General features: G+C 32.5%; 1 protein-coding gene across 1 annotated transcript; it reads right to left on the reverse strand.

Annotated features, from left to right (window-relative positions):
- Positions 1-922: 922 nt before the first annotated feature.
- Positions 923-11,410, reverse strand: LOC127705064 (zinc finger protein 423-like). Its single transcript, XM_052209339.1, has 3 exons — positions 11,384-11,410; positions 7,037-8,437; positions 923-1,231 (listed from the first exon to the last, which is right to left on the reverse strand). Exons 2-3 carry the CDS (start codon positions 8,399-8,401, stop codon positions 1,226-1,228), a joined length of 1,371 nt encoding a protein of 456 aa, XP_052065299.1. The 5' UTR covers positions 8,402-8,437; positions 11,384-11,410; the 3' UTR covers positions 923-1,225.
- Between the last annotated feature and the right edge of the window lie 5,903 nt (positions 11,411-17,313).

The raw sequence follows: 17,313 nt of genomic DNA on the forward strand, positions 1-17,313 counted from the left end.
GTAAATTATTAAGTCAGGGATTTAATTACCACAATTTACTTAAAACCTTTACTAAATTCATCCATAGATATAAAGATTTGGTTTGAAAGTTTGGTTGTATCTGTAGAAAACTTATTTTTAACGGGATAGCACATCCTAATTTTTACAGAGATGTTGTTGTTTACCGAGCCCGGACATTTAGATACGATCCGGGTAAACTTATCGATCCTTTAAATAAACTTATTTTCAAAGGTTACCAATTCAACACTATAATTAGATCTTTAAATATTGTTTTAATGACATCTTTACACTAAATCCATTGAATGTTGGATGTGTATTGATTGATATTTTTTTAGTAGTTGTTATTGGCTTTGAACTAGCTGTCAGTAGCTACAAGTACTCTCAGATCTGTACTTAGTGTCTGTTTGTTGTGGGGATGTATAAGTACCCTGCCACGTCTACTCTGTGTTTTTGTTTGATGCATTTCTGCTTTGTATCGATCTGATGAGTTAAGCCCTTTTCAAATGATGTTTATAGTTTGTTCTTATGTTGTACTGTTACACCACTGTCCCATGGTAGCTTAGGGGAGGGTTTGCGCGCCTTTAAACTAGTTTAACCCCGCCACATTATGTATGTGCCTGTCCCAAGTCAGGAGCCTATAATTTATTGGTTGTCGTTTGTTGATGTATATCATATTTGTTTTTGTTCATTAATTTGTACATAAATCAGGCCGTTAGTTTTAGCCTTTTATAGCTGACTTTGCGGTATGGGTTTTACTCATTGTTGAATGCCGTACGGTGACGTATAGTTGCATGTTAATTTCTGTGTCATTTGGTCTCTTTTGGAGAGTTGTCTCATTGGCAATAATACCACATCTTCTTATTTTTATATTAGACTTTTTTAATAATAATACATAAACAACTCATTTAATTTGGTGCTAAAAGTTTCCTGTTGTTTATTATAATAAAACCGAGCATTCTTTGTTATCTTTCTTTGTGATTACTTTTCAATTTTACTAAAACAACTATGCTTCCAAAAACAAAGTCAAAGTTAAAGATGATTAAATCCTCCATCGTCATGTTCCTTGACAAAGTCAAGGTTACTTTGAAATATCCTAGAATCATCAATTTCTGTCTTTACTACGAAAACCATTTACCGAGGACCTCCGTCTTTACTGCTCTAATGTCATTCTGGAAATCCTTTTAAACGTAACTCGTACTTCTACTACCAAAACTCACACACAGTTTTAGCTCTGATAAAAAAAATACATTTACATTAATAGAATACTTACATCCGTCATGAAAATGCAGATACCAAATTTAAATTGGTATACGGTAAGCGAATTCCGAAAATTTATCACTCATCATTGGTCCTCAATACCAAATCCGATTGTTTCGAAATCAAATAAGACTTAGTAATAAAAAAAAGTTAGGAGCGCAAGATACGTCCATCGCATACATATTGTAATTGTTGCAAAATACGAAATACATAGAAGGCATTAAATCACATGTCAGTAATATGACCTTGTAGAAAACCTTGCAAGAAAATATGAGTAGGCGTAGGTAGTAAGTAAGTAAATTTTATTTAAAGTCGCCAAATATGTACACAATAACAAAGAAACATGAGCTCTTTAACCGACTATACAAAAAACATGCCTTAAATTTGGCGGTAAAAATTCAATACCCTAAGGACAAAAAAAATATATATATATTTGAAAGGGAACTTTACGGAAGCGTATTAGCGCCACACAACTTTTTTTAAAATATTTTTTCCTATGTTTGCGTTATTTTGCAACGGTTTGCGTTATAACGCAAACAGCAAATGTTTGCGTTATAACGCAAACCTTTGGGATATAACGCAAACCTTTGCGATATAACGCAAATGTTTGCGTTATATAACGCAAACCTTTGAAAAATAACGCAAACCTTTGCGTCATAACGCAAACCTTTGCGTCATAACGCAAACATTTGCGAAATAACGCAAACATTTGCGATATAACGCAAACCTTAAAGCATTATAACGCAAACATTTGCGTTATAACTCAAACCTTTGCGATATAACGCAAACATCTTGATTTCAATTATTCATCAAGTTTTGTATATATGTCTGTCTGTCATTAATTTCGGTTGTGATTTACTAGTAGATAGGAAAAGAACCATAAATACAAGGCCAACTCATTATGATAAATTTGCATAGGAATAATGGAATACTTGAAGTGCAATTATACATAAATTAAGAATGATTTGTGCATCAGAAAAGTATATAATTTAACAAGAAAATAGATATGGTATAGGCATATTTCAATTGAAAGAGCAAAACTAATGTCATACATTTGTGAAACTTTCAAGTCAAATAGACAAAATGATCTTTCTGCTTTAAAATGAATTATTAATAAAGAAACATTTTTTTTAAATTTTGATGCAAGATTTTTTTTAAATCTCAGAATATGATCAAGATTCTTTGATAGAAATTCATGGAATTTTCATTTCAATCTAGTGTTCAAAGTAATTTTAAGATACTTGGGTAGCAATTTAAATGTAGAGAACATAATTTTAATAATAAAATATCTTCATTTTGAAAAGGTAGCGTGTTTGGATCTAACACAATCCTCAAACGAGAGCTTACTTTGGAAGTATATTTATATTTGGCTATAGCTATATTAGCAGGGTTGATTTTTTATATTCTTCGATACAACTTCAATTTACTCAATTTTCTTTGTAATATATATACATGTATTATAATTTTTGGGGCCCTGTATAGCTTGCTGTTCGGTGTGAACCAAGGCTCCGTGTTGAAGACCGTACTTTGACCTCTATTAAATGGTTTGATTTTAGAAATTGTGACTTGGATGGAGAGTTGTCTCATTGCCATTCATACCACATCTTCTTATATCTATTATCCTACTCATTATTAGTCAATGATATGTTCTAAATATTCAAGCATTTTTCTTTGTTATGAATACAAAGGAGGATACATTTTAATGAATGCAGCCTCCTCCATTTATAACTGCTGCTTCCTTTGAATCTTAAATAAGAAATAAGATTAAAAAAAATGTTTGCGTTATTTTGCAAATGTTTGCGTTATAACGCAAAGGTTTGCGTTATTTCGCAAAGGTTTGCGTTATAACGCAAAGGTTTGCGTTATATCGCAAAGGTTTGCGTTATATCGCAAAGGTTTGCGTTATAACGCAAAGGTTTGCGTTATAACGCAATGCACGGTTTGCGTTATTTCGCAAATGTTTGCGTTATAACGCAATCATAGGAAGAAATATTAAAAAAAAAGTTGTGTGGCGCTAATAAGCTTCCGTAGAACTTAATCTACCAATCCTAACAAAAGCGTTTAGTATCAATTTATTCTTAACAAGCACACTTGATCGCGATAAGTATATAGTCATACTTAATCAATCTGACCGTTTAAATTCTTTAAAGGGGCATAAGCTGTGAAATTCATGTTCACCGATTTGACTCAAATTCTCATATTTGATTGATAACATTATAAAACGTATATCCAAATTATGAAATGTCTAAAATAAACAATTTACGATGCATGGATTCGATAATATGTATCAGCATTTCGTGTGTATTTTATTCTGAACGCCATCTAATCAACTATCGAGGTGACCTCCTAAGACTGCCGACGGTCTGTTTGATTTCATATTATAATAGGTTAAAAAAATACGTTAATCATCGTTTTTATCTGTATAAGAATGAGCTTTTGTGGATCGAATCAGTTAACCAAATGGTTTACCCTTGTTTCACATGTTGACATTCTTTTCCATTTAATAAAAGCTAATTATTATTTCAATATTTCACTTTCATTAATAATTGAACAAAAATAAATTATATTTTATTTAATTTTTGTTTGTATCTCGTAGCTAATGCCCCTTTAACTGTGACAAAATGTTAAACAATTCGAAAGAGAAAACCAATGACCTGGTTTAAAATACACCAATGAACGAAAAATAAATGTATAGCCGACAACAACCAACGAAAACCACCGCACAACTTGGACAGTGATGTAACAAAACACCATAAGAGCAAATAGTAAAAATCGGTTCGAAAGGACTTGTCTCGTAAATTTTTAAGTAAAATATATGGATTTGAAATTGGAGTTTTATGATTTTAAGACAAATTTAAGAACGTTTTTCGCCGATTTGATGTGCTTTCTGTACAAATGATCAACTTTTTTGAAACAAGTCATTCAGTAATATTCCAGACAACAAAAGAGATAATCTGATAAATGCAAAATTTCAACAAAATCTGTGACATAGCCCATTTACTGTATCTTGACCTTAATATATGGATATCAATAGATATAAGAAGATGTGGTATGAGTGCCAATGAGACAACTCTCCATCCAAGTCAAAATCTATAAAAGTAAACCATTATAGGTCAAAGTACGGTATATTTATGCAGTTAGGTACAGCCAAACTTACAAAACAATTTCTTTTGTACGTATGGTAGAATTTAGTAAAGGTTCTAAAATGACGCTCTTCTTTTACTTTTTTGAAGAAAGCCCTTTTCTATTACAAATGGAACATGAGACTCACGTGTGTGGCGTCACAATTAAAACTGCTTCCTAAGTTGTATTTCGAAATTTGACACTTTTATTGGTGTTGCTCGCTAGGAAATTAAATGAAATTATTCTAAAAGTAAGTTTACATGTATATGTTCATTTTTTAATAGTAAAACGGTTGGTTTTCCTAAACATTCAGTTGTTGTTTCATCAAATTAAAATAGATGTCTTTCAGCGATCTTGGTTTATAGGTCTACTTCGATGTACAAAGTTTCAGAATTTTCCTTTTAGAATCTAAATAATTCTTTCGTGTCAAGTTCTATAGATGTTTATTTTATCATGAGAAGGCATTACATTATATGTGTCAACATTTTACAACTCGCTAACGCTCGATATAAAGACATTGCCAAATATAATGACTATTGTACCTATGTTAAAATGGGTATATATAGATATATATAAGAAGATGTGGTATGAGTGCCAATGAGACAACTCTCCATCCAAGTCACAACGTGCAAAGAGTAAACAATTATAGGTCGAAGTACGGCCTTCAACACGGAGCCTTGGCTCACACCGAACAGCAAGCTATAAAGGGCCCCGAAATGACTAGTGTAAAACAATTCAAACAGGAAAACCAACGGTCAAATCTATATAAAAAACGAGAAACGAGAAACACTTATGAACCACACCAACAAACGACAACCACTGAACAACAGGCTCCTGACTTAGGACAGGTGCATACAAATGCAGCGGGTTTAAACGTTTTGACAGGCGCCAACCTTCACCATAATCAGAAACAGTACTGTAACATTACAACATAAAAAGACACACTATAGAATATCAATTGAAATGGCTTAACTCGAACAAAAAGATATATAAACAAAAACAAGTAAACATACACTGAACGAATAAGTTTGATCTATGACACAATATAAACTTACAATATTAAAAAAAAAGATGTAGAACAATATCAAAAAGACAAGTTTAACCTGGGACAAAATGGCGTTCTATAAAGTAACGTACACAGGTAAATTTAAATATAATAATTTTGTTGTTAGGAGTACGGAAACATTTTTTACAAAATAAATAAATTTGTTGTTAACAGTACAGAAGTGAAAACTGTTATCGTCATACTAAATACTTATAAAAGGTAGCATGACCTGAAAGAATTATTTCTTAATTTTTACAACATACAACAGATACATTTAAGTCTGACTCATATATTGACTTACATCTTAAAATTGACAATGAGGGTCGGTTGAGAACAACTTTACAACAAAAGATATGATTTCAGCTTCACAATTGTGAACTTTTTATTTCTATGTAACAACATTCAAGCAGCGCCTGTATATAGGCCTAGAATATATATTTCCCAGTTGATATGATATTCCAGAGCTTGCATTTCCTATCATAATTTCTTTATAGAGGGTTGCTGCTTACAAGGAAGATATTAAAGCAAGAGTTCCATGTGGTGAAGTTGAAATCATCCCTTGAAAAATTTTACGGACTCTGTCACGAGTTGGTTGACCGTTATAGAACATCTGTTTCACAGATGACGACGGACATGTTTCAATTGTCGTAACCACAATGCCGTCCTCTTTTCCTCAAATGTGACCTACCAAATTAGACTTTTCACCGATTTTGTACTGAAATGAGGAACATTACAGGTGTCACATGTGGAGCAGAATTTGCTTACCCTTCCGAAGCATTTAAAAACACTCCCCCTCCCGGTTTTTGGTTGGGTTCGTGTTGCTCAGTCTATAGTTTTCTATGTTGTGTTTTGCGTACTGCTGTTTGTCTTTGGTCGTTTTTTGTTTTTTGCCATGGCATTGTCAGTTTGTTTTTGACTTATATATTGTAAAGAAGATATATAACATGTTTCCCCGCCACATTCTGTATGTGACTGTCCCAAGTCATGAGCCTGTAATTTGGTGGTTGTCGTTTGTTGCTGTATATCATATTTGTTTTTCGTTTATTATTTTGTACATACATTAGGCCGTTAGTTTTCTCGTTTGAATTTTTACATTTGTCTTTTCGGGGCCTTTTATAGCTTGCTTTACGGTATGGATTTTTCTCATTGTAGAAGGCCGTATTGCTTGCGATGAAATACCGTGATTTTCCAGTTAAACAAGCTGGTATTTCACATGTGAAATACATCCTGCATTTTTACTGCTCCAACGTCATACCACAAAAGGTATTGTTAAGGATTTATCTACGACCTTAATTCCATAAAAATATTTTTTTTAAATGAGGACGCGTAGAAAAAGATACACTTTCTCCATATCTTCTTTTAAATTTCCATTGGAAGTGAAAATAATTAAACGAAACCTAATCGAACAATTCGAATATTGATCAAAATTTCAGCTATCTACCGAAAAACAATGACAATTTGCTCATATGCTACGCATATTTATTATGTTTTGGTCACTCGTTGAATATATTTGTTTGACATTCCAGTTCTGGAATCAGTTATCTATTGTTAACTATTATTGTTGGTGATAATAATCTTGCTCTAAAATTACTATATTTTACTGTTGAATACCTTTGTCTCACTCAGAAACTGTTTCTCTAGGTGTAAAGCTGACTTATTACTTATTGTATGTGTCATATTATCTATATGGTATGGAAGGAAGTACACAGTTGGTTCTTCTTTTATCGGGATTGTATGATAACACCCATTTATACCTTCTTCTTTTGGTAGAATATTCAAATTCTTACAGCCATTTTTTTCTTTTGTTTCAACATGAGATCCGAGTCCCCGTGTGCTTGGGATTGCTTTATTACTGCGTAATTCCTGATATTCTGTCTTTATATACTTCTTTTGAATACACGTGTGAGTTTGTAGCTCATGCAATGAAATAAAACTTTCTCCACAATATTGACACGATGGAAGGTCAAAATCTACTGTTCCCAACTGCGCTTCATCAATAATGCTCAACTTCAAATAAATACAGTTCGGGTGGTGAATGTATTTTTCTAATCCTTGCTGAGTGTTATATTGTATTTTTAGTTTTTCATTTGACTCCAAGCACAAACGTCTGACCTTGTCCTGATGTCTGCTAAAAATATGACTATACAATAAATTATCTGTGTTGAATTTCCTTTCACAAAAATCACATAACTGACTTGGTATATTCATAGTGTTAGTATTTCCATCAATAGTACTGCCATTCTGATAATTGTTGCTGGGTGTAGACATATTATTATGACAGTTTGAAGAAGTACCACCAGACGACATTCTCATGTGCTCCTTAATCTTCAGCCTTATAACTTTCAAATCATTAATGTGATCTGTATGCTTATTTTTTATATGTACGTATAACGCTCCTAGGTTGTAGCATTTTTTGTCACAATAGTAACATTGTAATAAACTTTCGGTATGAGTCTCCTGTATATGAATTTTTATTTTCAATAAAGAGGTAAATTGATTTCCACAATAGTGACAAGACATTACTCTGTTGTTATCTGTTTTGTTTTTCCTTTTGGGTATGTCCTTATGATATTTGTTAATGTGTTGTTTTAATCCATATTCAGTTGTGCACTTCGAATGACAATGATTACAAGTAACTAGCGGGACATGATTCCATCTTATATGCCAGTCTCTTCCAGCTATAGTGGCAAACATTTCTTCGCAATGGCAACAAGGGTACTGTAGTGTCAATTCAATTTTAGAGTCTAGGACTAATCTCTTAAGTTCATTACCATGTCTGCTTAACACATGCACATACAAATTATCTTCATTCTCAAATATATCTCGACAAAAATCACAGTACGCACATGTACATGTGAAAACACGGGTATCGTCGGTAAAAACACTCTTTTCAATGACAGAGGTATCACAACAATTATCAGGTCTATGAGAATGAATTTCATCTTCTTTTTCTTGATATGTTTTTATTCCATCCATCTTCTTTGATAATTTTCTGCTCCGAGTCCTACTGTCCTACAAATGTATTTAATTAATTGGTTAATTACGAATTACATGAACATAGCTACTGGTCAATACTCTTAGCAATCATTTTGGGGAACATACATAAATAAGTATAAATTGACTTTCCACACATGACTCGGGCTACAGTTTATACTCTGAAAAAATATCACTCGAGGACAAATTGTATAAAAGACTGTCAATAGTCACATCCTATAAAACACTGCAAATGTTTTATCTGTCAATGAAAATTGGGTCAAATAACATCTACCACACTGGAATGGACCCCTTTCAAAGACTTTATAGCATCAGGTCGTATCTAAAAAACAAAGGACAAGTATATCGTCATCACTGTTCGGCAAGTAGAGTATCATTTTGGGCAGTCCTAATTTTACCAATAAGTTTTTTTTTTGCATTTTAACGTCATTGCAAAATTTTTCGAAGATAATGCATGTTATCATTTGAACAAGTTATGCCTATAAATATGTTTATATCCACTTCATTTGACCTCTAGTGGATAGTTCATCGGAAATCATACTATACATATCCTTATTTTTATAGAATTTCCTTCTATAAAGAGCTAAAATAAATCCTTACAACTTTTATTTGGGAAAGAAATTGACACAATAAATGTATAGATAAAAGTCCAGACCTATAGAAAAATTACAATAGTTTTACTCGGAACCAGAAATAATGCTTCAAATTTATATGGCAAGCCGTTTTACTATTTATTCTAACTTCAATATATCTCATATAAAAGATATCTTATATGATCTAGTTTAAATACGATATATAAGATACCTTATATACTTTATAAGATATCTTATATAGTTTATAAGATATCTTATATTATAGGTAAGATAATGTTTATTATAAGACTATAAGATATCTTATAATATTTATTATAAGACATTATAAGATATATTCTGAAGTTTATAAGATATTAAGTACGTTAAGTTTTATCTGTATCGAATACATAACGAAATATCTTATTTAAGGGTCAAAAATCATAAATTGATACTCTGTCATAAAATTTTATATGACAAAACACCTAGTTATCTTCGTGAAGTATAAACTCGCTTCTAAACTGAATACTTCAGTTCTTCCATGCTACAACGAAATTATGGAATAAGATACATTTTAAATCATTACTAGACAATGCGACTCTCTTTTTTTCAATTTAAAAAACATATTTGTAAACAAAATAAGAAGGTTCCCACATATGTTTACCTTTGAAACCGCATTCTGGCAAATTATCCATGTACGCTTGTGAACGATCTCTAGTTCGAATTTGATATTCAGGAGGGGGGGGGGGAGGAGTTTTTGCCGGATTGATCTTTCTTTTTTTTTCATCTGTTGCTACGCATGCTTAATTTTTTTCCTCCGCACAAAAAAAAAAAATATTTTTACTTTTGTACACATTTATTTACCAGGCCAAGTTATTCAATTTCAAATTCTTCCTCCATCACGCAATTCAAATGGTCGTATCATAACTGGGGCGTTTCCCCTACATTATGATATTGTAAAGTCAATTGTTAAATACTGGTATAGATTTGAAAATCTTCAGACTGAATTCAGTCTGTTGAAACTGAAAGACGCTTATAAATGCAGCCAAGAGCTTCACAAATCTAACATAACTTCTTGGTTCTCATTTGTTAAAAAATTAATAGAAGTTTTTGAAATTAAACAAGAAGTAAAACATTTGGACAATATAAAGTTTTGAATATATCTAACAAATCAATTCAAACTAAATTAATTAATAATTGGTATGTTAGCCAAAGAATGCTTCTAATGGAAAATTGTTCAATTATTTAAAATTTAAACAACATTTTGGCAATTATCTCTCTTTGGTTAAGAACTTTGATTTTAGAAGAGCTATTTGTAAATTACGTATATCTGCTCATAAGCTTCGAATTGAATTTGGCCGTTTTTCAAATATTCCGCGAAATGGAAGAATTTGCAAAAAATGCTCCTCTGGATGTGTTGAAGATGAAATCCATTTTTGAACTTCATGTGCAAAATTAAACTCTGATAGAGATGCTCACTTTGACTTTGTTTGCCATATTATTCCAAACTTTTTTTTGAACAATCAGTAAACATTCATATATTTATTAAGCTGTGAAGACAATCAGGTAATTAATGCTGTTGGAAAATTTATTCAAGTCAATATGAGTTAGGTGTATTTTTTTCTCATATAAATATATTATATACTATAAACCAAGGGCTTTTGTGCAGTCTAATTGTATTGTAATTGTGTATTTAAATTCTATGTAAAAACTATCTATGCTAATCAATGTTCTTTTTCCTTATACATGTGTTCTCTATATGCCCCTTGTGGGCCCTTAATTGGTAATGAAATATATCTTATCTAACAGGGTGACGTCATCTAAGTTTATGCTGACGTCATTTTAAATCTTGTTTTCAAATGATTGCAACTTGAATGGGTTTTTCGTTATTGATAAATTCTTGAATTTGTTGTTAGTAAAATAAACTATTTTTTTGTAGCCTTCAGGAGCCTGTTGTTCAGTGGTTGTCGTTTGTTGATTTGGTTCATAAGTGTTTCTCGTTTTTTATACAGATTAGACCGTTGGTTTTCCTGTGAATATTTTACACTATAGTATGTCTATAGTCATTTTGGGGCCCTTTATAACTTGCTGTTCGGTGTGAGCCAAGGCTCCGTGTTGAAGGCCGTACTTTGACCTATAATGTTTTACTTTTTACACATTGTGAATTGGATGGAAAGTTGTCTCATTGGCACCCATACCACATCTTCTTATTTCTATGATCTTCTAGATCTACAGGGCCGACACACAGGATTTTTACTTTGATCGACAGAAGCCTTAGCCGGAACCGTTCGTTGAGTACAACGTGAGGATATTTCATTGCAAAGATAAAAATAAAAATCTCTAATGAAAACTGAGTACTTGGCATATATATGCATGATAACGTTTTGTGTTTTACCGTTTTGGGTGGATCTGCTAACACCGGATGTTGTTCTGGTTGTCAAGAGATGCACAATTTCAAAAATGTTATCCAAAGGACACGTCAGATTTTCGCGGAACTTAACAACGGCACTGAACAGCGGTTCTTTTCACAAAAAATCCTAAGAGTAAATATACTCGTAAGTCATACACATTTCAGTATAACTTACGATCAATTTTAATCGTAAGATTTTTTGTGAAAAGAGTCGCTGGTTCGTACATGGACGAGAGTATGGATGGGGGTCCTTCATTTCTGTACTCTCTAAAAAAAATTCCCTGTTCTCTCTATTCTTTATACATTTTGCCCATTATTCTCTATTCTTTATATTTTTTGCCCATTATTCTCTATTTTGTAAACCCCCATCCACACCCTCATGGACGATCTTATGGGAATTTGTGAAATTTTGCAAGAGTGATCAAGAGTATGAAGAACTGCATATGGATATCGCAAAAAATAATATAGATAAGACCTTAGAATTTTTTTTATCATTTTCGAGTATAAAAAAATCGAAAATATTGCACGTCACAGTAAGAACCGATGTTCAAAGGACAATGACGTCATTTATGCCGATTGGCCTTGGATATATGTCTTTCGGGCGCCAAAACGAAATGTTTGTCTCTTTTCTGTCAGACATCAGACAGATTGAAAAAAAATGAAGATCGCAAAAATGTTGACATTTTTAGTATTTATCCAGTAAAAATTGTACAAGAACGATACAAGTTAATTCATTTATGGTTTAATAGAGGCCGGCATCCTGCACGTGTGTATATATATATATATATATTTAAAACACTGATGTAAAACTTGCGATTTTGTATCAAACTATAAAAATAAGAAGATGTGGTATGATTGCCAATGAGACAACTCTCCATAAGAGACCAAACGACACAGAAATTAACAACTATAGGTCACCGTATGGCCTTCGACAATGAGCAGAACCCACACCGTATAGTCAGCTATAAAAAGCCCCGGGCGATATGAAAAATGTAAAACAATTCAAACGAGAAAACTAACGGCCGAATTAATGTCTTTGACAGCAATATGTAGCACTGAAGAGCATTTGATTAATTGATTAAAATAGGTTTTAAATAGAAATTGATGAAAAACGTTTTTTTAATAACAGAGGTAACGAAATTATCGTACTTTTTTAAATTAAAAGTATAGTTAAATCTTCAGCATAGACAACATGTCTAATTTACTTGCATGTTTTATGCAACAATACCGAATTCAATAATCCCTATATATTCAATGAATTGATATCAATAAAACGAAAATTTTAATGACAATTAAAATGTATATATCATTTGATACTCTATCAACAAGTTTGTATAATTTGTACGTTGTCTACTTCATCATCGATCGTTCATGTCCGAAATTGATAATTTTCAATCAGTAGGCGGATGTTGTTTTATGAATAGTATTACACGGAATTGTACTACTGAACACTATCTATAGAAGGAATGTAAAGAAAGATTGGAAGTTACATAATGCACTAGTATTCCTACTACTGCTAAAGCAAGACATTTGAGGGTCACTTAGTTATTTCAATAATTTAAAAATGTCAGTATTACACTATAAATTCACTTATATCATTAAGTGAATTGATGTTTCTTTTGACCTTTGGGGTAATAACATTAAAAGCTTGTTTCATTGATTAATCAGAGACATAAAATTGAGAGTGGAAATGGGGAATGTGTCAAACAGACAACAACCCGACCAAAGCAGAAAACAGCCGAAGGCCACCAATGGATCTTCAACACAGCGAGAAAATCCCGCACCCGAAGGCGGACTTCAGCTGGCCCCTGAACAAAATTGTGTACTAGTTCTGTAAAAATGGACGTCATACTAAACTCCTAAACATATAAATGAACTAAAATTAAAAAAAACATACAAGATTAACAAAGAGGCTCCTGACTTGGGACAGGCGCAAAAATGCTGCGGGGTTAAACATGTTTTGTGAGATCTCAACCTATACCTCTAGCCAATGTAGAATAAACAACCACACAGCAATACACACAGTAAAACTCAGTTAAAAATAAGCCTGATGTCAGAATATGTAACAAATGAAACTAAGCAAAATGACAATGATACATAAATTAACAAAGGAATACTAGCAGTTACTGACATGCCATCTCCAGACCTCAATTAAACTGATTGAAAGATTATGTCTTCATCATAAGAAAATCATACACAATCCCTCCCGTTAGGGGTTTAGCATCATAAAATATATGAGAAGATTGAACATAACCCGTTTCATGCCAACACCAGGTTTTAGAATAAATGTGTTTATTTCCGATATGCAAAGACCCTATGAGTGAATCAATATTAATACCAAAATATGCCATCTTTAATGACCTGACAACAGTATCGTAACTATATCCCTTCTGAATGAGTCTGTTTAAAGGTTTCACTAAATTGGTTAGCATTTGAGGTGGCTGCCGACATTTTTGTGCTTTGTATAGAATATTACCATAAAAGATTGTATACATGTATCTGATATAATTAGGGATGTCAACTCGGTGAACAATTACTTATCGAGTACTCGTTGGTTTTATCGAGCGATACTCGAGTACTCGCTCGGGAATATATCTACAACACGGAAACACAAAAATACGTATTTACATTCTGTGGTTTGTTGTTCAACGGACGAAAAACCATCTACATAAGTATCTGGGACATGGATTTACACACAATAATTAATAGCTCATTACCAACAAGTACTAATTAAGTATAAAAAAACAATAATCTAATCAATATGATTTAATGGACACCTATTTAAAAATTACAACAAGGAAAAACCATATCAAACATTAGTATTTGGTAATCGTTAAGAAAACACATTTAATGTTTACAAAGGCGTATGATTAGAAGTTTAACTATTCACTGAGGGTCACCTGAGGATGCAACGAATTTATTTTATTAGTAAACATTTTCTTGTCAACTATTATTTGAAACAGTCGGTTTTGTAACTTTGTAAATTACAGTCTTGCATACAAAAATATTTGCTCTGACGGTACCGATGTGACGGAATGGCTAAGACATGTTTAGTTTAAAGTGCTAGCTTAGGTACACCCACGTATTTTAGGACGCATTTAAAAAATGACAATTTAGCACAAGCATTCGAAACAAAATGTATTTTATTTACTATTATGATTAATCTGTGATGCCTATTTAATTTTCCGAAAGAGGTTCTCAAGAAGATCAAATTTATTTAAAGAAGACAGCAATAGTTAATAGGAAACCGATTAGTCGAGTATCGTTTTGATATTCGATACTCGGTACTACCAAGCGATACTCGAATACTCGAGTACTCGTTGACATCCCTAGATATAATATAAAGCTCATTCTACTTACACCAATTTTTCGAGTGTTTCTTATTTCTGAAATTTTTTTACCTTTTCCCGCGACTAAGTTTATTTTCATTGTAACGGCACGGGAAGTTTCAATAATAAAATATTGTCTTTTGTGCATGAAGATAACGATTTAAAAGTTCCATAGGTAAAAGAATAAAGGAAACCATGTAGAATTTACAAATTTAGAGGCGGAAGAAACCAAATGGACAATAAAAAAATCATAAGTCGAAATAAAACCGACAGCAAAATCTCCTTAATTATGGAGCTACATATATGGTTCATGCATAGACTTTTTGCATGTACCGCTCCAAACGTTGCCTTGTATGTGGTCTCTTTTTCAAAATCCTAGTTGGATCTGCATCGGAACATGACAAAAAATAAAAATAAAATCGAAAACACAAACAGCAGTTAACAAAACAATACATAGAAAACTACAGAATGCGCAAAACGAATCCCACCAAAAACCCCTTTTGCTACTTTTGCAAATAAAATATGTTTAACCTAAACTAAACTAAACTAAACTAAAAATCGTGGGTGATCCCATGTGTTCCATATGCTTTAACAGATTCTGCTCAACAAGTTGCACCGATCGTGTTGCTCGTGTCATGTACACATTCGATGAAAATAGGCATTCGGTTATGTCACGATCTAGAAGAGAACGAGATTGTTGCTACGACAATTGGAAATAAACTCTTCATAGATACCAGGATTGAAATTTTAAATTTACATCATACGCTCGTTTCGTCTACAAAAGACTCATCAGTGACGCTCGAATCAAATGTTAAAAAAGCCAAAGAAAGTACGAAGATGAAGAGCATTGAGGACCAAAAATTCCTAAAAGTTTTGCCAAATACAGCTAAGGTAATCTATTCCTGAGGTAGAAAAGCCTTAGTATTTCAAAAATTCAAAGTTTTGTTAACAGTTAATTTATAATTATGAACATATCAATGATAACTCAAGTCAACACAGAAGTGTTGACTACTGGGCAGGTGATACCCTCGGGGAATTAAAACTCCACCAGCAGTGGCATCGACCCAGTGGTTGTAAATAAACACATCATAGATACCAGGATTGAAATTTTATATTTACGCCTGACGCGCGTTTCGTGTACAAAAGACTCATCAGTGACGCTCGAATCAAAAAATGTTAAAAAAGCCAAAGAAAGTACGAAGTTGAAGAGCATTGAGGACCAAAAATTCCTAAAGTTTTGCCAAATAGAGCTAAGGTAATCTATTCCTGAGGTAGAAAAGCCTTAGTATTTCAAAATTTCAAAGTTTTGTTAACAGTTAATTTATAATTATGAACATATCAATGATAACTCAAGTCAACACAGAAGTGTTGACTACTGGGCAATTACGATCAATTACAAGCACCTAAACTCATGATGGCGTTCGTAAATTTTTTGTTGGAATGATGACTTAAATTTCACCACTAGGAACTATGGGTTGTAATAAGCAACCCTCCTTTACGAATTTCATGACAGGTAACGCAAGGTCTTGAATTTCGTATATACTAGGAGAAATAAACTCCTTATATGCTGGGGCTGCTTGAATCTTGAAATATAGAAAGTACACAATAGGAAAACTGAAATCATCACTTTTGTAAGTTTCTAGATGTAAGATGTAAATGTAAGATGAACTCCACTATCAGTTCTTTTGAGGTTTTTCGGTATTCACATTTTTCACCGCCCATAGAATAAGGCGTTTCACAATAACTCTGAAGCCCGATGTTGATTGTTGTTAATATAGATGTTAATAATTTGAAAAGACGTTTTGTGGATTATTTGACAGACCCGTATATATTTCATTGATCGCAAGTTCACTTTTGCAATTCGAGTATCAAGTACATTGGAGGAAGATTTAGTTTTACATCTTTGGTTGATATTCCAAAGACACATAGAACAGACATATGTTTTTTTCCAAAATTTTGTGGAAGTATATGCTGGGTCTTCCAAGCGAATAGTCAATAGCTAACGTGAGGGTACCCATATTGCACCTATTTTGACAATTTTTATCAACCACGTTTATATAAGATCCAGACAAAAGTTTTCGTTCTGTGTTTATTTTGTAGATGTATGCTTATTTTTATATAGTTCCACAAAATTGATTTTGAATCCATACTGATTATAGAAAAATGGGTTTTAACCGACCTCCAAATAACCCAAGATGCTGTTACCGTATGAGAAGTACCTAAATTGCACCCATGCCTAAATCCACATCTGTAAAAATCTAATCACTGATGTTTTGTTTAATTTCTCCACATGTTCAAAACAATTTGACATTTGTCCATGCTTACTTTTCATTTGTAAGAAAAAGATCCCTCAGACATAATTGAATTGCTCATTTTTAAAAGTTGACTTTTTGTGGACGTCGCATACGACGTTTCCGTAAATTTTACCTTTTTCTCGGGTTACTTCGTTTTTTGATATATAATGTGACCGTTTAGTGCATATTTAAATATATTTACTATAGTAGCTATGTTGAAAGACGTGTATAATGGCAAATTATAAATATACAAATTATTCTGTCTATAAGAAAACATAGCTGACTATGCGGT

This window comes from Mytilus californianus, unplaced genomic scaffold (genome assembly GCF_021869535.1).
Source record: "Mytilus californianus isolate M0D057914Y unplaced genomic scaffold, xbMytCali1.0.p SCAF_6, whole genome shotgun sequence".
Taxonomy (NCBI): Eukaryota; Metazoa; Mollusca; class Bivalvia; order Mytilida; family Mytilidae; genus Mytilus; species Mytilus californianus.